This window comes from Syngnathus floridae, chromosome 14 (assembly GCF_059516105.1).
Source record: "Syngnathus floridae isolate MCC-2025c chromosome 14, RoL_Sflo_1.0, whole genome shotgun sequence".
Taxonomy (NCBI): domain Eukaryota; kingdom Metazoa; phylum Chordata; class Actinopteri; order Syngnathiformes; family Syngnathidae; genus Syngnathus; species Syngnathus floridae.
Window position 1 is genome coordinate 8,541,220 of NC_142426.1, and position 21,194 is coordinate 8,562,413.

At 40.0% G+C, this 21,194-nt stretch overlaps 6 protein-coding genes and 1 long non-coding RNA gene across 11 annotated transcripts in view; 4 read left to right on the forward strand and 3 right to left on the reverse strand.

Annotated features, from left to right (window-relative positions):
- The window catches only part of LOC148387517 (uncharacterized protein C1orf21 homolog), a 3,738-nt gene extending 2,724 nt beyond the window's left edge, over window positions 1–1,014 (forward strand). The window contains exon 6 of the mRNA XM_088397344.1: window positions 14–1,014. Within this exon, the coding sequence (XP_088253470.1) occupies window positions 14–52 (39 nt within the window). The 3' untranslated portion in view covers window positions 53–1,014. The remainder of the gene's footprint in view (window positions 1–13) is intronic.
- tsen15 (TSEN15 tRNA splicing endonuclease subunit) lies at window positions 236–3,320 on the reverse strand. Of its 2 annotated transcripts, XM_088397340.1 has the most exons (5): window positions 2,956–3,320; window positions 2,298–2,864; window positions 2,133–2,214; window positions 1,745–1,880; window positions 236–1,483 (listed from the first exon to the last, which is right to left on the reverse strand). In XM_088397340.1, exons 2-5 carry the CDS (start codon window positions 2,349–2,351, stop codon window positions 1,306–1,308), a joined length of 450 nt encoding a protein of 149 aa, XP_088253466.1. In that variant the 5' UTR covers window positions 2,352–2,864; window positions 2,956–3,320; the 3' UTR covers window positions 236–1,305. The 2 variants fall into 2 exon arrangements, with proteins under 2 accessions (XP_088253466.1, XP_088253465.1); XM_088397339.1 differs by having other exon boundaries at window positions 2,298–3,320.
- Window positions 2,821–7,793, forward strand: ripk2 (receptor-interacting serine-threonine kinase 2). 3 transcript variants are annotated; one of them, XM_088397305.1, is made up of 11 exons: window positions 2,821–3,345; window positions 3,744–3,897; window positions 4,301–4,456; window positions 4,643–4,800; window positions 4,872–4,921; window positions 5,009–5,170; window positions 5,393–5,478; window positions 5,848–5,940; window positions 6,036–6,132; window positions 6,430–6,633; window positions 6,727–7,793. In XM_088397305.1, the coding sequence occupies exons 1-11, from the start codon at window positions 3,146–3,148 to the stop codon at window positions 7,113–7,115; spliced, it is 1,749 nt and encodes a 582-aa protein (XP_088253431.1). In that variant the 5' UTR covers window positions 2,821–3,145; the 3' UTR covers window positions 7,116–7,793. The 3 variants fall into 3 exon arrangements, with proteins under 3 accessions (XP_088253431.1, XP_088253429.1, XP_088253430.1); XM_088397303.1 differs by having other exon boundaries at window positions 2,823–3,345; window positions 6,427–6,633; XM_088397304.1 differs by having other exon boundaries at window positions 2,827–3,345; window positions 6,427–6,633; window positions 6,730–7,793.
- A 143-nt stretch (window positions 7,794–7,936) lies between these two features.
- Window positions 7,937–12,110, forward strand: LOC148387520 (Y+L amino acid transporter 2). The gene is made up of 10 exons (XM_088397307.1): window positions 7,937–8,296; window positions 8,834–9,357; window positions 9,714–9,839; window positions 9,912–10,056; window positions 10,153–10,276; window positions 10,429–10,532; window positions 10,603–10,699; window positions 10,768–10,917; window positions 11,081–11,264; window positions 11,343–12,110. Exons 2-10 carry the CDS (start codon window positions 8,847–8,849, stop codon window positions 11,411–11,413), a joined length of 1,512 nt encoding a protein of 503 aa, XP_088253433.1. The 5' UTR covers window positions 7,937–8,296; window positions 8,834–8,846; the 3' UTR covers window positions 11,414–12,110.
- Window positions 12,066–14,281, reverse strand: LOC148387521 (uncharacterized). Its single transcript, XM_088397338.1, has 6 exons — window positions 13,920–14,281; window positions 13,582–13,752; window positions 13,188–13,296; window positions 13,003–13,113; window positions 12,684–12,762; window positions 12,066–12,385 (listed from the first exon to the last, which is right to left on the reverse strand). The coding sequence occupies exons 2-6, from the start codon at window positions 13,677–13,679 to the stop codon at window positions 12,294–12,296; spliced, it is 489 nt and encodes a 162-aa protein (XP_088253464.1). The 5' UTR covers window positions 13,680–13,752; window positions 13,920–14,281; the 3' UTR covers window positions 12,066–12,293.
- LOC148387522 (uncharacterized) lies at window positions 13,791–16,531 on the forward strand. Its single transcript, XR_015862834.1, has 4 exons — window positions 13,791–14,142; window positions 14,242–14,318; window positions 14,405–14,480; window positions 16,409–16,531. It is a non-coding gene; the product is annotated as an uncharacterized LOC148387522 (long non-coding RNA).
- Window positions 15,271–20,985, reverse strand: ccdc39 (coiled-coil domain 39 molecular ruler complex subunit). 2 transcript variants are annotated; one of them, XM_088397295.1, is made up of 20 exons: window positions 20,793–20,985; window positions 20,370–20,489; window positions 20,146–20,292; window positions 19,912–20,070; window positions 19,762–19,854; window positions 18,986–19,114; window positions 18,693–18,884; window positions 18,442–18,545; window positions 18,233–18,365; window positions 17,954–18,148; window positions 17,703–17,867; window positions 17,486–17,623; window positions 17,164–17,372; window positions 16,897–17,029; window positions 16,528–16,687; window positions 16,361–16,467; window positions 16,144–16,284; window positions 15,865–16,044; window positions 15,672–15,760; window positions 15,271–15,613 (listed from the first exon to the last, which is right to left on the reverse strand). In XM_088397295.1, the coding sequence occupies exons 1-20, from the start codon at window positions 20,889–20,891 to the stop codon at window positions 15,457–15,459; spliced, it is 2,850 nt and encodes a 949-aa protein (XP_088253421.1). In that variant the 5' UTR covers window positions 20,892–20,985; the 3' UTR covers window positions 15,271–15,456. The 2 variants fall into 2 exon arrangements, with proteins under 2 accessions (XP_088253421.1, XP_088253420.1); XM_088397294.1 differs by having other exon boundaries at window positions 19,762–20,070.
- Window positions 20,986–21,194: the final 209 nt, after the last annotated feature.

The window sequence follows — 21,194 nt, forward strand, 5'->3', positions numbered from 1 at the left end:
CAATTTCTTCCAGGGCAGGGATTACTGCTCAGAGGAGGAAGATGTGACATAGCACCACGATCAAGCAGCCATCAAATGGAGAGCATGTCAGTGTTGCAGTGTATCATTCCACCTGTTTTCAAGGGCAGAAGGACAAAACTCCACTGAGCCACTTCTTGCCTTTCCTGCTCAACACCAAGCTCCTTCTTGTCTCATCCAATGACCAAAAATCAAAGACGGCTTACGAGTTGAGGACTTCGGTTTTTGTTTACTTTATTGAAAAGCCATCATGGGATGTCAGGGACCAAAAGGGACTCTGCTTGGATGATTTCTCCTTAAAGTCACGGCTGGACGTTTACGACAAGTCAGAAAATAGGGCTTCATGCATGAATGTTTCTGATTTGCCACTTAAATATAATTATGGGGAAAAATAAGATACATATAGCATCTATTAATTTGATCCTAAATCAAATGGGCTAATACATGAAGGTCAGCTGTGCTCTTCTCAATGAATTATTGAGGTGAAAAAGAAGAAACGTGTATTCAGCAATTTGAATTCCTTTGCCTTGAGTCATGTTTTCATGAAATGTTAGCTATTTCATTATGTTTCAAAGCAGCTTCCATGCGGCTTACAGAGACTTAAAGCCTGGTGATTAAAAAAAAAAAAAAGAAAATTAACAATTGAATTAGGAGTGAGCAAAACGATACGCTTCTGCATTCCAAGAAACTAATCTCTTTTCTACCATTTCTGGGCCCAAATTAAAAGTCTGTGTGTCTGCCCTCATTTCTTTCTAATATATTTATGTGAAACAAGGCTCAGGGTTGCTTCCTTTCATCACCGCACATTAAAACACTCACACTCGCACGATCGACTCACTACGTACCGACCCGCTTCAATATCACGGTCTAGATGAACCCTGCTTGGGTGAAGTCACGTACTATTTGGAGTTTGTCTTTCACTCACCGGTGTTACTGTCAATGTTGGTCTTTTGTTTTTCTAGAAAAAAAAATAAAATTATTTTTCTTTTAAACTGATCTCTACTGCTGTCGACCCAAATGTGTGAACTAAAACTGGCGTCAAAAGTTTAACCTGGAAAAATGTCTCCACTTTTGAAATGTGTAATTTCATACTATTAGCGGATGGAAAACATTTTGACTCCTATTAGTATTGTAATTCCACTTTTGGCCTACTCGTATAACTTTCATTCATTATATTTGATATTTATTTGAAGGTCGTACTAGTTATGACATCATTCTAATACATCCTAGCAGGACCTCGCAGGTAATTCCATTATAATTTACGCACCATTATTTGTGCTTCTCATCTTATGTCGACTGCTGCTGTCGTCTCTTCCTGTGCTGCCGGCGTCCCCCGTCTTGGAAGGGACCTGCTGGTGGGTCGGGGGTCACCAAGCCATCAGTTAACCTCTGGTAGACCAGCGTGGAGTCTGAGGCTACAGCACACAGCAGCATAGGAAAACCTCTGTCCAAAACGTGTCGTATACTGTTAAGGAAGAAAGTAAATACGTTTTCATTAGGGATCGCACTTTGTATTTGTAGCCAAATGTACTAAAACTATTCAGTTAAGAATCAACATCTTTATTCAAGTTAAACTAACATGATTATGAAAATTCACACATAATTAACATGTCTGCCAATAAAGTACAGGAAAATGTGTCTTTTGGATGGCTGATTGACATGAGCATATTCATAATTAGTGAAACACAATCATTTAATCAAAGAGATGACATTTTTTCTGTCTCACTCGTTGTGGCTCAGAGAGCGATGCACAGGCAGTGGGAGAACTGACTGAATGGCCGATCCTTCTTTCTCTTTCGCTTCCAGCAAAACCAGTTTGAGTTCATCACTTTTAACACAGGACACCTCTTTCCAATGACGCACTGCAAACAGTAAGGTCAGTCAAGTTTATTTACACGGTACCATTTATACACAAAGACAGAGATACAATTTCAAGATCCATGTAGAAGTAATGAGTAAGTAAAGTAAAGTAAAGAAATGAGATTACTGGACATCTCAATGCTACACATGCTTTTGTGATTTATTAGTAAACAGTATATTAACTAGTAGTCGTATTGTGTGTCATCCATTGGCCGGAGACTGAAAATAAAAATAAAAAAACTTGACAAACGTACCCTCAGTGAGGTCCATGTAAACAAGGAAAGCAGCATGGGCTTGTTCAACGTCTTCCACGTCGAGCAACGTCAACTTCATATACTGAATAGAACACATACGGTGTATTTTGGCATCACATTTTATTTTAGTAGGTTGCTAATTCCTATCATATTCAACACACTCACCTCTGGGTGCAACAGCATCCAGTTTGGAGACTTTCCTGACACTGACAAGTCCATGATTATCGTAGACTGTGGTTCTCAGTGGTGTAAAATTAATAAGTTAAGCAGAATAGTGTAGATGTGTCGGTTTACACCTCAAATCGGGACAATAAATTTAGAATTTCGAACACAGCGGTCCATCACCACGTGTTTGTAACACTTAAATATGTTCGTCATGAAACACACAAGAAATTTGGTTCCGTCTAACGGTCTGTCTGTCGGTCATGTCTGTACTTACAAAATACAGATAATTGATTATGTAAAATAAAGAACATTGTTAATTTTAATTATGAATTAATGCTCTTTCATAAAGAGCTCTATTTTTATATTATTAATATCATGTACGAATTAAAATCGTAAATGAGCCAAAGTTGGTGAGAGCCTCAAAATTTGTCGATTCCGATGTCAGTGAAGGCAGCGTCACCCAACCCGGAAGCGTGACGTCTTGAACAATAACAATAACAAACCCGCTTGCTTCATTCCTACGAGTGATCGCGTTGTCTCGTCGGGTGCTGCCACGTTATTATTTACCTGACAAAACACAAATAAAACTTCCTTGTGTAAATGATGGTCATATACTGTCCCTCCCAAGCAATTACCCCGAAGTGTCACTTCCACTCACGATTCCTTCCTTTCCTTCTTCTTCATTAGGTTAGCTCACTAGCACACGTCATGTCAATGAGATGTGTGTGAAACACGCTACTGCTACTGCTGCTCCTCCTCCTCGCGTATTTCAAAAAAGGCCACTTCTGCTTTTTGCAGCAGTCAAGTGGATCTGACGCCTTTTGAAAGCAGAAGGCTCACGTTCGGCGATGGAGCTACAAGCTGCTACTGGCTACTTGAACGTTGATTGTCTGACCAGCACGTTGCCGGTTATTCCCTGCCAGAAGATGATCGACTTGAGCTACCTGAGCAGAGGCGCCTTCGGTACCGTGTTCAAGGCTCAGCACTCCGACTGGAGGACCACCGTGGCCATCAAGTGTCTCAAGCTCGATTCCCCGTTCGGCGAAAGGTTGGATTAGATTTTTTTTTTTTTTTTTTTAGGTTTATGTCTATGGTAATATTTTGCACGAAATGAAGATGGAGCAGATGAATGGATGCGTGGGGATCACCAGTGGTTATCAGCGATCCCCAACCTTTTTTAAAAAATATTTTTGGAACCGATTATTGTATTGACTATTCGAGTTTAAAATGATGTCCTGTTGCACTTTCATCTGAAATATTTCTGCTCCTTTGCTGTTTCATTTTTTTTAAATCACCACCAATCACAACTGAGAAGCTGAAATATCTGTATAATTACGTTTGCCACATGTAGACGCTCTCTTCTGGTATTAGTATTTCCCGAAATGAAACCCGTTTTGTCTTCTATTCATATAATTGTTTGTGAATTAGCAAACGTCTATGTTGCAGAGACAGGAATTGTCTGCTGAAGGAGGCTGAGGTCCTCCACAAAGCTCGCTTCAACTACATCATCCAAATCTTTGGCATCTGCAACGAGCCTGAGTGCTTCTGCATCGTGACCGAGTTTATGAGCAATGGCTCTCTGGACCAACTTCTGCATGAGGTAGACGAAAATGTTCTTTAGATGTCATTTCTGTCACAAGGTCCTTCTGATACTTGAGGTATTGTGAGATAGGATAAATATTTTTACTCATCACCAAAAGTATTTGGTATAACAAACAATTATACCTTTTCTTTTTTTAATTAATCCAGGCTACATACCTTGTGACAAATGTGCTAAATATAGCAACAAGTTCACTTGATGATAAGTCGTCTCCATCAGTTTGTCTTTTCGGGGCGCCTAAGCTCTACTTTTGCTGGCCCATCCACATGTGCATCGTTTATCTTAAAGCGGCTGTTCTTTCTGGAAACAAAAGTGAAACATTGTAGGATACATTGGGGGATTTTCTTTTTACAGATAGGCAAGAGGTTTGTGTCATCAACTCACACTGTAATTAAATTTGTAGAAGGACATGTACCCTGAGGTCGCCTGGCCTTTGAGACTGAGAGTCCTATATGAGATTGCCTTGGGAGTCAACTTCCTTCACAACATGTCCCCGCCACTCTTTCACCATGACCTGAAGACACAGAATATTCTATTGGACGGTGAATTCCATGCTAAGGTTCGTGTAGGGTGGTTTCGTTTTATTTTCAGCAGTAGTATTTGGAAAGCTTTCCAAAATTTCCTAAATTCGATTTGAAGGTTGTTGAATTTATTATACTCTATGTAATAATTTACGAATAATCTCTGTTCTCGATGATTTGGTCATTGTTACTGCCATTTATTAGTACTACGATCTTCCGTCTAGATTGCAGATTTTGGTCTTTCCAAGTGGCGCCAGCTGTCTGTCAGTAAAGGCTCAGTGTCGGAACCTTCGGAAATTAGGGGCACGGTGATCTACATGCCCCCTGAGGAGTACGAACCCTCCAAGAGCCGCCGCGCTGACATCAAACATGACATGTACAGGTGAGACGTCGTGGAAAGATTGGTGATGAACGCTCAAGATAGGGAGGTTCATGTTTCTGCCTCTTCTAAAGTTACGCCATCATCATGTGGGAGGTGCTCTCCAGGCAAATTCCATACGATGGTAATTTTTTTTTTTTCATTCCCTCTCCAATAATATCAAGTGGACTTGTTAATGTGACTTTTTTGTTCCGACTGGTGTGTGTGTTAGAAGTGACCAACCCAATGAAAATCATGTTCAACGTACTTCGTGGGATGCGTCCTGACACCAGCTACGCCAGCTTGTCTGATCAGATCCCTAGCAGAGATACGCTTGTTTGCTTAATGACCTGCGGCTGGACCGCTAACCCCGATGACCGACCTTCCTTCCTCAGTGAGCACATACACTCACGCACGCACGACTCATATTTCTCCAATCTCATATTGATGACTCGGACCGATCTTCACAGAGCCCCTTTTGACCTTTTGGTAACTTTATTGTGCAAATGCACCGTCAGGCAAAGTTTTGTGTAAGTCTTGAACAAGCTGACCTGTTTAAAGTTGCAACACTGATGTGACGTCAGGTCGTAGTGTGACATCCTCACTGTCATTTCAGAGTGTCTCATTGAACTGGAGCCCATGATGAGGAAGTTCACTCAAATGGACTTCCTTATGGCTGTGCTGGAGATCAACAAGTCAAAGGTTAGTACGTAGGGTTTTTTTTTCCTCACAGGGAACCTGAAACTGAGTATTAGTCACTCGATGATTGCACTGTACGTTTTCACGTGGTGTAAGCCCGTGACATAAATTTCACTCCGAGGAAAATCCCCCGGAAGGTGTCATGCAGAAAACGGGAGTGATAATTGAGTGCCTTCCTCTTTCTGTTGCTTGTAAGAATGTGCATGTAACCATTTATTGCTGTAGGGGGTGGCTATTTTAAGATTAAGATTAAGATTTTAAGATTAAGTCCACAATATGACGAATAAATTACGCTGATTTTTCCAAGTTACCTTGGTTGTGAGTCAGTATGACTTCAATGTTTCCCATCTTTTCCATCCACTGGTGATCCAGCAATCCAGCTGCTGCGTGCCACAGCCCGAGAGTGAAAAAATGGCTGAGGACGAAACTCTGACGAAGCTGACGGACACGTCCCGCCCATGGCCGGTCAGTCGGCATCCTCCTGCGTATACAAAAGAATACAGTGACTCGAAAGCACAACTTATTTAGTGTATGCGTCATCCGCCATTGGTGTTTGATAGGAAAGCTCCACCTCAGGCTCCGACTCTTGTTCATGTCAGGAAACAGACATATCGCTTCCGGGCGCTCTCACCAGCACCAACATGGAGTCTTCCAAAGGTAACACTCACTCTGTAAAATTATTTAAATTTTTTTTTTTAAATTATTTCTATATTATTATTATTATTTCTTATTATTTGTGATATTTTTCATATTATCTATGTTGATTAAACAGTTTAACAAAATCTAAATGTATATTTAACCAAATTGTTTTATTTACAATCAACTAACCAATTATTGAATTCAAATAATTACCCAATATGAGTAGAAAACGAAACCTGCTGCTCCAAACATCACAGGACGTGTCAATGCTTGAACATGAAGTGCTTTACTTTGGCGCCTGTGCCACCGCAGAAGGACCGCCATCATCAGTCGGCGTTCATACTCTGGAGCACCCTGAATCTTTGAAGGACCCTTGCGCTGGCAACAATCTGAACGGCTTCCAGAGCGCCCGGCCCGTCGACCACCTGAGCAAATCTCTCCAAGCTGCTCTGCCCATAACTGAGGGCAAAACACATCTGGAGGACCTTACACTGCGTGTAAATTGTGCAGAGCCACAAGGTGTTGTTGGTTAAGGCCCTAGTTCTCAAAAAAATCCAGGTTGTTTTTCCCACATTTTCCAATCATCCATATAATTCATCTCCTTCCTCCCAGCAGATAATTCTCCTCCATTACACCGCTCGTCGCCTTCACAGGGTCCCGTCGGCCAGTGGGTGTCGACGCGACGGGAGGAGATCGTGGCGCAGATGACGGAAGCGTGCCTCAATCAAAGCTTGGACGCCCTGCTCGCTCGCGCCATGCTAATGCGTGAGGATTACGAACTGGTGGTGAACCAGGCCACGCGTGCCGCCAAGGTCCGGCAACTCCTGGACAACTGCCACAGGCACGGCGAAGATTTCTGCCGGGTGGTTGTCCACAAGCTTCATCACAACAAGCAGATGGGCCTCCAGCCGTACCCCATTGAAATCATTTCGGCCGCCGCCGTCTCGGTGCCCAGCGCACCGCCGCTTTTGGTGTCCCACAACATCTCAAGGAACGTGTAGACCTGTAATGGAAGATGGTAGACTGTGACAAATAATTGCTGACAAAGACTGTGACAAAGACTAATGGCAACAAATCCTTACGAGTCACTATGTTAATGTCAGATAATGATTTTTAGATATTACATTCCTGATCACCTCATTATGTCGAATGAAGATGATATTAACCATATGACCAACGTTTCACAGCCAATTTAACCGATGTCTGGCCAAAACTGAACTTATTCTGATACTAATACTGTTTACTCATGCGTCAAACCATGCGGTGGCAGACAGGAAGTGGTAGGATTAATTTCAAAATAAAAGCATAGTCTCCCTCAGACTCGGGAAGTGAAGGGATACATTTTAGAACAAAAATCAATGCGCTCCCAGACCAAATGGTAATATTTCAGAGACATCTGAACATTATGTAAATGCACATTAACAGCATTTAATAACAGTACTTTTTCCCCTTTTGTAATTATTTGCCGCTATATTTTGGTAAAGTCTATCGTCGGTAATCTGTAATTCTGTTTTTTATTATTATTTTTTTTCTAGATTTTATTATGTATCGTTTCATTGTATTTTCTATTAAGTGTATTAGGACCAGATCATTATTTCATTATTGTGGGCTTTTTTGTTTGGTGATGTGACATTTGTGTAATGTCAAATATGTAAATATATATACAGTCTTTTATAGTAACATAATCTTTTGACTTCTGGCTGCCCTTATTTTCACATTCTTGCTAACTTCACTTCTATATTTAGGCGCATGTGTAAGAGGCCAATCACTATCGGACGACTATCTATAGCAAGTTTCTGTACGGCAGTCCATACCAGTGGAGATTATTATTATTATTTTTATTTTTTTATACATACTCTATGTTCTTTCACTGCTCATATATGTTGACTTTGCAAAGTTTTGACCCAGAAGTGTCCTGTTCTTGATTCTGTAGGAGGAGGAGGGGGGCAAGGTCTGCCCCCTGACTGAAAATAGCACAGAGGGGAACAAGAGAATGTACTTTTGCATGGAGCTGGGAAAAACACATGTGAGATGTAGTTGAGCTAAACTGTGGGCTTGCCTCATCGCTTATCTTGTTTTGTGCTACTGCTCGCATGTGAGCCCATGACGGTTTCATGGCCTTGTTTGGAAGAGGCCCATGACACTAAGATTAGTCCAAACAGCACTTGATCTGAACTTTAAGGTAAGTCACTCCTGTTGTCTTCTCAGGCAATTTATTGATTTGGTTTCCTTCATGTCAACACTCATTGACTGGACCAAGGAGGTAAAAGCGCCTGTTGATGATTCTAAATGTGAATCTGATAGCTTGCGTGACCTTTTTATTGTACGACCCTGCTCATGGAGTTGGGGAAAAGAGCTCAATGTCACTGAGAAAAGTCACATTTGCGACATGGTATTGTTGTGCCAAATTTATTTGTGTCGAGATGTTTTTTTCAGAATTAAATGTACAATATTACGAGATTTTTTTTGTTTTTAACTTCACTTGTCAAAATGAATAAATTCGAGTCCAAGTCTAACAACAGATTTGGACTTTTCCTTTTGAAAAAAAATACATCTTTGTTCGTGTGCAGATCACAATACGATATGACTTTCTTTTTTCACAATTGTTTTTAAAGAAAAAAAAGGATTTCTTCCCTTAGAGAATCTGACTATTATATGTGTACCTAATAATGTGACTGTAATGATGACATCTCATTACTCTGTGAATTTTCTTTCTCAGCACTACAAGAAAAATGGCTGAAATAAGAGAGAAGATGGGGGCCATATCTCAGAAGATCTGGCCGAGAGGCCGCGTTCCATCCCACGTGGATTTAAACGCACCAAAAGACGAGAAAATGCAGATGAAGAGAGAAATCTCACTCACAAACGGCGTCTGTCTCATCGTGGGCAACATGATCGGCTCCGGGATCTTCGTCTCCCCCAAGGGAGTCCTTATGCACAGCACCTCTTTTGGACTCTCGTTGGTCATCTGGGCTCTCGGCGGCATCTTTTCAGTATTCGGGGCCTTGTGCTATGCCGAGCTGGGCACCACCATCACCAAGTCTGGAGCCAGTTACGCTTACATCCTGGAGTCCTTTGGTGGCTTCCTGGCCTTCATCCGCCTGTGGACATCCATTTTTCTGATTGAGCCGGCCAGCCAGGCTGTGATTTCTCTGACCTTCGCTAACTATCTGGTGGAGGCTTACTATCCCACCTGCAGCCCTCCATACAATGCTGTACGCCTCATTGCAGCAGCCTGCCTGTGTAAGTTGGATTTTTTTTTTTTTTTTACCCCCATAACAAAATTCACAGCTCATCTCATCAACAACGTGTGTGGAAAAATAGTTTTGCCTTAGCTGACACATTTAATCAATTTAATCAATTTAATTTTAGCACTATGTTCTTCAATTACTTAACCTATTATCATATTGGGAAGTTTTCTTTAATTAAAAAAAAAAAAAAAAAAAAGCTAAAGGTGGTACAAGTACTCACACTGTGCTTAAGTAGAAATTAAAAGTATTAATGCTTGTGTAAAAAAAAAATGACACCGATTTATGTCTGACATCGTGGGAACCCTGCTGAATTATTTCCAATTTTTTTTTCTCCTCTGGCTTCTACAGGTATGCTCATTTTTATCAACTGTGCCTGTGTGAAGTGGGGGACTCTAGTCCAGGACATCTTCACATACGCTAAACTATCGGCCCTCCTCCTCATCATAATGGTAGGGATCCTGAAATTGTCCACCGGTAAGTGGCAATCAACCAAAATGACTCTTGTGTCGAAAAAGTGACTTTTACTCACTCAACTTGTTTGCCTAGGCGAGACGACGAGCTTCGAAAGCCCGTTTGAGGGTTCCTCCACGGATCCTGGCGCCATCGCTTTGGCTCTTTACTCAGCTTTGTTCTCATACTCCGGGTGGGACACACTCAACTTTGTCACTGAGGAGATTCAGAATCCACAGAGGTAAAATGAAGAATGGAAAAATAAAATGAATCGTCTGTCCGTACCTGATTTTGAAGCTTTTGCCTTTAGCACGTCCGTCTCTCTTTGTTCCCACAGGAATCTCCCGCTGGCCATTGCCATCTCCATGCCCATCGTGACAATCATTTATCTGCTGACCAACGTGGCCTACTATGTCGTTCTGGACATGCCTTCTCTGCTGGCCAGTGACGCCGTGGCTGTGGTGAGGCCTCAACAATCGTTCTGCTGCTAAATATAGTCCTGCTATTTCTGGAATGCTTCAACTTAATATGATTTTCCCCCTATTTGAGATTAAATCTGGATTCAATGAATTGTGGTGATTCAAAACTGAGCGTGGCAAATTTGATTCCACAGACGTTTGGGAATGAAGTTCTGGGACCATTCAAATGGGTCATCCCTGTGTCAGTGGCCATGTCCTGCTATGGGGGACTCAATGCCTCCATTATTGCTGCTTCAAGGTCATCTGAACTACTGAGTGAACTCCGCCACACAAGTCACTTTCTCATAAAAGTTATCCTTTTGGTGCAGGTTGTACTTTGTGGGTGCTCGAGAGGGTCACCTCCCAGACACCCTCAGTCTGATCCATTTGAAGCGCTACACACCTATCCCGGCACTGTTATTTAATGTGAGGTCCTCCCAACATCTAATTCCATCTATCCAAAAATAGAGTTGATTTTCTTTTTATCATTACAGGGCATCATGGGCCTGATTTTTCTGTGCGTGGAGGATGTGTTCCAGCTTATCAACTATTTCAGTTTCAGCTACTGGCTCTACGTGGGTTTGTCTGTGGCCGGCCTGATTTATCTGCGCTTCACCCAGCCAGACAGACCCAGACCTATCAAGGTATTGTGTTTCCTTCTGCTTTTTTGGCATGTCTCGGTGAAATTGGACAGCATGATTTCTTAGAAGGAGATGATCATGATTACGAAATGTGAAAACAGATGCTGTTACCAAAGCAGGTTCTCAAAGAGGAAATGAAATCATGTGTGGGTTCTTCTCTCCATAGATGCCCTTGCTCTTCCCATTCATCTACTGCCTGTGCAGCCTGTTCTTAGTCATTGTTCCTCTGTTTGGAGACACCATCAACTCTCTCATAGGAATCGCCATCGCCCTCTCAGGGGTGCCCGTTTATTACGTGGCCATCCATCTGCCCGAGGAGAGGAGGCCCAAATTCTTGCGCACGCTAAACAGTAAATGATTGAAATGTTTTGTTTAGTCCGCATTTTCAGAATGAAATTTTTAATCTTTTTTTTTTTTCTTCTCAACAGCTCTTGCTACCAGAAACACCCAAAAGCTACTCTACTGCTGCTTGACTCACCCGGATGAGAAAAGACAATAAGATGCGGACAAACATGATCGCAAGGAGCTGATGTTTTGTCTCGTCACGGACAGAAAAACAACGCTCGCACGTGTCTGTGAACATGACACACGCCAGGTCAAGTTTAAAAAAAGGCCTGCACTATCGAATGACGCCTGGCGGGGCAGGCACTCGTGACCCTTTAAAAGCAACGTACACTACTCACAAAAATTTTGCTTGCACCCACCCAGAAAGGTGAGTAATTGCACAAATAAATAAAATAAAATAAATATCTGATTTTTTTTGGTGCATATTTTGCTGCCATCTAAACGAGGAAATAAATTGCAGGTATTTTATCCAAAAATTTAGAGAAAGTTTTTTGCAAAGCATATTTTAGGTTGATCCTGAAATTTCACCAGCATCTTTAACATTTTGGGAGTAGTGTATTTCTCAATAGAGATCATTCAGTATCTTCCATGAGGATTATGTTGTTTTATTGGACTACAAACTGAACTGGGAGGGCCTTTGACAATGCATGGACTTCCAAATTGTAGGAGAGTTTCCGTCATTTGTATAATTATGTGTTTTGTGTTTTTACATTGTGAACAAGACTTGATAAAGAAGTACTGTTTAACCTGATGTTTCAGAGTGAGTTGCTGTTATCACATTAAAATGATCGATTCCAATGTCTTCCCACATTTTATGTCTTTTATTCATCCGTTTTCTACAGCAAGTTGAAGCCAGGGAGATTCTTAAAAAAAAAAATCAGTGGTAATATTTGATCAGTTATCAGATTTGGCAGTATACTATTTGTTACTCTGCAAACTGTTTTCAAATTATTTAAAAATAAAAAGCAATTGTAAATACTGTCTCTCTCTGATCTGCTCCGAGTTGCGTCAATTCTCATGTTTTTATATTTTGTTCATGGAAATGAGCAGTTGGCATTCTCAAAGCCAGCGCAGATCCATTTGTTGGTGAAGCGTTTGTATCCTTCAGCTTCAATCAGGTGACTTCCTGAAAGAAAATATTTACGTACCACAAGACCAGTTCACAACTGGATTAGATGGTTTATTTTGTTGTGTCTTCCTTTTTTTTAGTTTTAGAGCAAGCGTGTTAGTTTTTTTTTAAAGTTTTCGTAATAGTTTTAGTATTATTTTTAGTATTGTCCAAGTTAAGTCAATTTGACATTGGAAATCCCTTTCTATTATATTTTTTTACATGAGTTATATTCAAAATTGTTACAGTTTATGTTGGAAATGTAGGCAAGAGAACGTTTAGGCAAGCAAGTGGATTCCTGCATGCAATTACTCACCGTCCATCAGGTTCTGGAGGCTGCAGAAGTTGGTACTGTTATCAGCTGGATCTTTGGAGGCCTCAGACATTCCTTCCCCCTGTATGATCCAAACACTTTAATTAGCTATCAGATCAATAAATCTTTATTTTCGCACACAACCACTTACTAATTTAGATGTGAATGTCCATTGACTTGTCTTTTTTTTTTTTTTTTGTGGTGTGCGTGTGTGTGTGTGTTGGGGGGGCATGTTACAGGAGTGAAGGACAAAAAAATACTCGTAAAAAAAAAAGATTAGGAAATCTAGTTAAGGTGGAAAAAAGAAGCGTAAATAACGTACAGTCACTTTGCAAATCGTGGACTGCTCCAGAAGAAATTCCAGGTCATTGACTTTCTTGGTTCTTGGTGACGTATGCGTGGCTTTTATCAGGTACGGAGCAGTCGACACAAGCTGTAATGAGTTTTGAACTGGCAAAGTTAGAAATAATACATTTTTATTTTTGCTGAGTGTAGGAATAAACTGACTTCATATGAGCACATCTCTCCTGCATCTAGGCAGCTTTGTTGGATCTGCCAGGCCTTGATCTGGTTCACCAGTGTTCCATAGACCTCTTCACACGGGATTCCAAACAACCTGCAAATCAGAGAGCAGAGACACACTTATATTTTTTTTACTTATTTGTTTGAATCTCCAGTTTTCTTAGGTGTAATTTTTAAGTGCAACACTTTAAAGTTTTTTTTTTAATTAATTAAAAACACATAACAAAAATATTTTGGGGTGTTTTGTTTAGGCTGACTCGAATGAATGGCTGTTTTTGTGTTAGGAGTGTGATGACGCAACAAATTAAACTCTTAAGTCAAGGAAGGGAGAAAAAAAATTGTCACCGAATAATAATGATGGAAAGAAAAGCCAACTCACCATTTGATTTTGCACTGCGCTGTGCCCTTCACCAGCGAGATGGTGAGTGTTGCTCCAACACCAACGGCCAAAACTATAATGAGGAATCTCAGATCCATAATTGGGTCAGAATGTGCTGCGTGCTCGGTCGGCTGTGCAACTTGGTTCTGTCCCCTCCAACTGATGTGAAGGCTTAAAAGGATAGTTCATGTGGAACATTGCAGCAGAGGACCCATAACAAATGAATTTATCTCACAGGTTGGGGACATGGGAATATGAAACTGAATTGCAGGGTGGGTGGACTTGTTTTTCCATGACAAGTTTCAAACATTAACTCAGATACAATACTTGCTTCTTACCTTTGACAAAAATAAGGGACTAGGACAACAACACAGTCGGGTGTGCATAACTTGTGAGTGACGACGAGGTTTCACTTCCTGGTACAGAGCACAAGTGGTCAAAGGAGCCCCGTGAGAGCAGAAGGAACTTTTTCTAACTTTGCCCGACACGACTTCTTCATCTTCATAATGCTTCTGTTGATCCTTTTTGTTGTGTCGCTGACCTCATGTGCTGCACAAACAAGTGAGTAAAGTCAAAAATGTAAAGACAGCATTTTTAGTGATTACAAGGCAAATGTTTGTTAGAAGGTTGTCTGAAGGTTTTCGATGTGTCTGCCTGCAGCTGTGGCCATTTTAGAAATGAGGGTTCTGTCCCAAATTGTCTTAGATGAGAAAGTGGCCCAACCTGTTTTTGACAAGGTAACTATGTCGCAGTTAAGTTAATTGTGCACTGGCATGAGAAATAAATCTACTTATAACATGCTATTCAATGATTTGTGTTTCAGCTCTATGCAGTCTTCCAGATGGAATCTAATAGGACATTTGTTCTCACAATAAAGAAGATCACATGAGTTTAAATTGGTAAAATTCTGCACAATGTCTTCAAAGAATATATTTCAAGTTAGAAATTTTTGAAAAAAAATGCAACAAAAAATAGTGATATACAACAATTCATTTATTCTATCATTTATATTTCCGTCTTTCAATTTAATTACCCAATAATATATATTTTTTGTTTTATTTACAATGAATCAATTAATTATTATTTCAAATGTTATTATTTTATTTAAGATTAATTAATATGAAATTTAAAAAAAACAGCTACATTAATACAAAAAGTATTCCAGGACTCTTAATATTTAATGTAGCACTTTGGAAAATAGTTATATACAACAATTCATTTATTCTATTATTTATATATCCATCTTTCAATTTAATTAACCCCATAATAAAAAAAGTTTTATTTACAATGAATCAATTAATTATTATTTTATATTATATTATTTTATTTAAGATAAATGAATATGAAATTAAAAAAAAAACAGCTACATTAATACAAAAAGTATTCCAGGACTCTTAATATTTAATGTTGCATTTTGGGAGCCCCACTAGCTTAGCCTTACCATATAATTGAATTTGTTCCCAGTGGGTTACTTGTGTGAGAAACATGGCCGTGTGACAAATGCAAGTTTGAATCCTTTCACTTCACCATTTTAGTGTGTCGCTGTTGTACTAGTTGACATCCACGGCTTTCGATGCACATTCCTGCCACTTTTCTTGTAAGAAAACTGTTGATAATCAATTCAGAAGTTCAAAGCCGTAACATTTTCTAGATTATTTATTGATCAAACTGATCATTCTTTTTTGGGGGGGGAGTTGGAGTAGTTTCTTTCTTGACAAACCGTTCATTGTGTTCTTTCTATGACAATTTATAGTGGGTAGAAAAAGTCTACACACCCCTGTTAAAATATCAGGATTTGGGGGAAGGGGGCGCCACAGAGCCCTAAGAAACTAGAGCCCTATCATCTCAGTAGAACTTGTTTGAAAGTGTCTTCAACTATGGACTCTTCAATTTGCTGCTGGCTGAACTGGAGCTCCTGCTAGATGAAACAGGAGGGGAGGGCCCAGTTAGATCAAGACTTAGGGACACGGTCTTCAATAAAAGGGACTGGGGTGCAGGGGTGCTGTGTCTGCTGAGTGAGGATGCTGAAGACCTGCAGGTTGGAGAACAATATATGATTGGCGCAATGTTTGTGTGCACGTGTGTCGGACCTGGAAGAGGCGGAGCTTCGAGCTGAGTTGATCTTAGAGCTTTGGTGGCTGCTTGGAGTGGACGGAGGAGACGGAAAGGACAAGTTGGTCTAAGAGACAACAAAAAATGATTAAATATTTATACTCATTCATCTTCTGACAATGATGTTAATGATTATCATTATGAAATTAATTCAAACTTCCAGCCGTTTACCTGCAGAAAATACTTTTCCAATACGTATCTGAGGTCAGGTTTGTCCTTCGTGGTATCATTGAGCATCTTATTGATACTCTTGTTTAAGTCCTTTAACTGTTTCAGCTTGATGTCCTTCTCCTCAAAAGTCTCGGACTTGGTGTTTCTTGAGGAGCGGATCTTTTGGGTTAGTTTTGAGCACTGGGCAGATAAAAATATATTTATATTAAAGAGAACTTTTAAATTAATTGCCCTGTCAGAAAATTTAATGTAGGATAAAAAAAGATCACAATATCAAACCTGTTTTGTGGCTCTGTGGATTTTTTCCTGCTGAGAAGCAACCTCCCGATTCAGTTTGCTAATCAGGGACTGAACGTGTTCGATCTTTTGGTTCTCCACCTGTTTGGCCTGTAGGAGACTCTCCAAGGTGTCGTTCAGTTCCTGAACAAAAAAACATAAAAGTCAAATGAAAACGTTAATGATTTAGGCATCCGGCTTAATGATAAATAGGAATAACCTGTTGTTCTTGTTGAAGCTGTCTAACTTGTCTTCTTTTATATTTCAGCGATTCTTCAGCCAAACCTAACTGCTCCTCCATCTTGATTTTTTCCTGGAATTCAGGACCTGACGAAAGAATTTAAAAAAAAAGTAGTGGAACTAAACAAATAAAGAATGTTGACTTACTGGATTCTTTTGCTTTGTTGACTGAGTTGTGGAATCCCGAATTGCTGATATTGAACAACTGTGTTGTCTTTTCCAAAGCTTTATTTTCTTGTTCAGCCTTGCGGATTTTGACAGTTAGACACTCGACTTGCTCCATGAGTTCTGCTCTCTGTAGCGCCGCCTTGTGGATAAAAATAATATTTTAAATTTGTCACACATTGTTTCCCAATTTGATTGCTCCAATGCACATACTTTAATTGTTCCAGGCAAATAAATATTTTTTTTTTTACTCAATGTAAGTGTAATTGGAAATTTTCTCACGGAAAACATTTAAGTTCTGCAGCACTACGCTTTGGAAATAATAACGCTTTATGTTTGAAGTCGTCTTACCTTAGCGATGTAGTGAGCTTGACACATCACTGCATCTTCCTCATGCTCTCCAAGGGTTGCCATTGAGAAGGTCACCACTTCAAAATGTTTCTTCATGCCGTCAATCTTGGAAAACTTTCCATTCAGTTCGGCACTGTGACGGAATCACTTTTAAATGAACTGAATCGATGGAAAGGTTGACATGCTAGCTTGTATATCATCATCAACATAGTGAGAACGTCTCGGATGACTCAACTGAAAATTTAGGAAGGACCTGAAGAGTTTCACCTGATTTTCTGTCTCTCCTGCTCTGTGATCTTCAGCTCCTGGCTGAGCATTCGATTGTAGACTCTGATCTCCTCTTGCCTCTCCTGGATGGCTTTCTTCATATTCAGTTGTCTTTTTTCCAAGGACACCACGCTGTTGGCTTTGCTGAACAGGAGATCCCTCTTTCGTGTCACCTCCAGCTTGAAGATGTTCTGCTCCACGAGTATTTCCTGATGATGAGCGACAACGTGAATGGTGACACTCTGATAGTCCAAGTTTCACACCATAAAATAAAATAATAATAATAAAACGGATTGGTGGATAATAAAAATAACAACAATACCTGCTTATTGAGGCCGAGTCTCTTCAGCTCTTTCTCAATACTATTATTGATTAGCTTCAACTCTTCAACTTTTTTGCATAGCTCTTCCTTCTCCGCTGCTGACTTGTCATTTTCTTTCCTCAAATAGCGAACGTCACTCTGTCGAAGACAAAACATTCAAAATATTCAATGACAAATAGAAATCTTTTTGAATTTTTCTGTCTGTGCACGGGCTGACTTCAGTCTCTTTGATTCCGTTGATAATCTTGCTGGATGTCTTCATCATCTCATCGAGGGCTTTGGAAAGTTCATTGATCTTTATTTCTAACACTTGCTTTTCATCGGAGTCGTGAACACCTTGTAGTCGAGCAAGCTTTTTCTCCAAAAAAATGATCTGGAAGTCCTATAAAAATAAAAAATAAAATTAAAAAGACACGTGAGCAAGAACCCTGTCAAGTCTCATTTGAATTCTTCCTTTAGCTACCATACCTTTTCATTCATGATCATCTGCTGTCTTAGCAAATGCTTCTCCTGTTTCCTGAGCTCTCGTTCCAAAGCGGTGATGGTGGATTTGCTCCGCAACTCTTGTGCCAAAGAGTCCTTCTCCATTCTCTTGAGGTTGTCAACATTCTGTTTGCTACGGAAGAGCTCCTCTCTGCAGTCACGCAGTTGGGCATCCAGCTCCTTGTCCCAAATTATCAAAATTATTAATTGAACTGCAAATAATTTTACAGCTAATATTGGCAAGTCAGTCATAAAATTCCTCACCTTGATGGCTTGCTCCTCATCTGTGAGGAACTGTTCCATTTGGGCAGCTTTCTCCTTTTCACTCAGCGCATTCTGAGTCACAGCTTTCAGCTTCTCCTCAAGGGCACCATTTTGGGCCGAGGTTTGCTTCAGTCTGCAATCAAAAGACGAACAAACGTATTTCCAGAAGGCCTCGATTGTTTATAGCGATGACAAAAGGTCTGACTGACTTGACATTGTTGTTCTGGATTTGATCTTTGAGTCCGGTGATGTGGGACTTCATCGACTCAACAGTGGATGCTGTTTTATCCAGCGAGGTTTTACAGCCTTTGAGCTGCAAACAGTCGAAAACTCAATCAGTATTCGCATTTTTTATTTTCTGTTATTTCTTGTTTTTGTGCTCAGGCCAAAGCCATGTTTAAAAGCAACAAAAAAAATTGATGAAAACTTTCTCTTGACCAGACACTTTCATCCTGCTTACCTCATTTTGCATCTCCAGGTAATTCTTCTCCTGCTCTTTCAGTTCCTGCCGCAGTTTTGCAGCCTGACGATTGGCTGCAGTCAATTTCCTTTCTTTTTCCTTGTTGTCGCTCACCTGTGAATCGTGCAAGTCCTTCATTTCCGTCCAGGAGCTATTCCTTTCCCTGATGTTCTGGTTGATCTCTGCAAGTTTCTGGAATGAAGTACCAACTTTGAATTTACATTTTCCGGCTTAAATTAAGGCAGCAGTGTGAAAATTCCGGACCGTGTTGATAAAAATATTCAATCAATTACCAGAGCAGACTGATGCATCTCAGCATCTCTTTGCTTCATCTGTTGGATAGTATTTTCCCACTGGTGGATGATCTGCTCAGTTTCCTGGTGAGCATGCTGAAGATGTTCGCTGGTCTTGTCTAAAGCAACCTGACAGAACAATGGGAAATTCTTAATTCGGAATCTATTTTCTTGGCAAAAATTATGTCCGGTTTGTTTTTTTAATTATGTGGTATAATTATATAATCATATTTTTATAATTATCTATTTTCTTGGCAAAAATTATGTCCGGTTTGTTTTTTTAATTATGTGGTATAATTATATAATCATATTTTTATAATTATATAATTTATATAATTATAATATATAATTCTATAATTATATGGCACCTAATAGGCACCACAAATAAGCCCAAAAAAAATATTTCTTAGTATGTATGAGGTAAAAATATTTTTAGCCTACCGTATTTTCCGCACTATAAGGCGCACCGGATTATAAGGCGCACCTTCAATGAATGGCCCATTTTAAAACTTTGTCCATATATAAGATATATACATTTAGCCCGCGGGCCGGACTTTGGACACACCTGCTGTAGTGGCTCAATATTGGTCCATATATAAGGCGCACCTGATTATAAGGCGCACTGTCGGCTTTTGAGAAAATCTGAGGTTTTTAGGTGGGCCTTATAGTGCGGAAAATACGATATATGGAATTCATTCAGACACATTTGTTGCTTTTACTCTCACACACAGCCACCACAAAGACAAGAACCAAGCAGAGATTTTGCCATATTGTACCTGTGCAGATAAATTTTCCGTCATTTCCCTGTCAAGAGCTTTGCGCTTTTTATTTGCCTCCCGCCTTGTCCTCTCAATGGCCAAAGTAAGTGACTGTGGGAGAGACAATAAATATGACACAGGCCTTTGAACACAAGATCTTCTCATTACCTTGATCTTCTGTTCATCCTGCTGGGAATACTTCATGATGGCCATCACGTCGTCTTCTTTTTGTGCTGACTCCTTCAAAAAAGAATCCAGGGCCTGCTGGTCCCAGTTCATTCGGGTGCGAAACTGCTCGAGCCTCTGTTTCGCTTTGAATATGTGACTCTGATGAGAACGGAAAAACAGTGGTCACATTGCAGCGCTTGCTTGATATTTGATGTCAGTTGGAAGTTGAGCAACCTCAAGTGTGTTTTTCCTCTCGTTCATAAATCGAAGGTCATTTTCCATCTGAGCGTTCTCCTGCGCCAGATGGCCAATTTCCCTCTGTGCAATGGCAGTGAGGTGCGTCTCCAATTCTGCTTCTCTGTCTTTTGCCTGGCACAGGGCCTTCATCGGAAGCATGAGAACATTAGGATATTCCTTATCTGCATTGTGTGAGGTGAGGTTGGGGGAGAATACGATACCTCCATATTTTGCAGCTCTGCTTTAACATGTCTCAGGAATTCTGTTGCCAATTGTTTTTGATCTTTATGATTCTCTCGCTTGCTTCTCAGTCGCACAAGTTCCTTCCTCTTCTTGACAATCTGTGAAGATGGAATCAAATTACATCAATGATTGTCTGAAAAACAAATAAAAATCATAAGCTTTTTTTCTCAATAAAAATTCTTAGCAAGGTATTTTTATTAGTGATTATGAATTTCTCTTAGAAAATCAAAATTACCATGATTGTGCATATTAGTGTCGAATTTTCTTGATGAATTGACAAATCATTTTGCTATACATTTCATTACTTTTGGGATGTTTTTCCTTTTTTTGCATTACTAGACAAATAGACAAAATAATCAAGATGACAATCTTGTCATGTATAATAAAAAAAAATCTCTCACCTCTTCAATTAAAGCCTTGTTTTCAGCATTGGCCCCCGGAACAGCATAACACTCCTCCCAGCCCACCTCTGGTAAAACTGCCATGGCAACACTCAACATTCTACAAACAATTCAGACTCACCTCAAGTTTGAGATTTAAAAGTTGGTATTTTCCTTGCTGTTGCTCCCAGTAGCCGCTTGCTGTAAGCTGGGAGGACTGGTGTTTGTTGTTAGTCTCCCCTAGCAACCAATTCAGGTCTTTTTTTTTTTCTAAACATGAGCACCGGGAGGAGGCAGCATGCAGCCATAGCTTGAAGCAGTCTTGCACAAGACAAACCAAAACCTCCAATTTCCCCATTGTAGGAAAAACAGTGTACATTTGCTAAAAAAAAAAAAGAAATTTAAAAAAAGTTTCCTTTACAT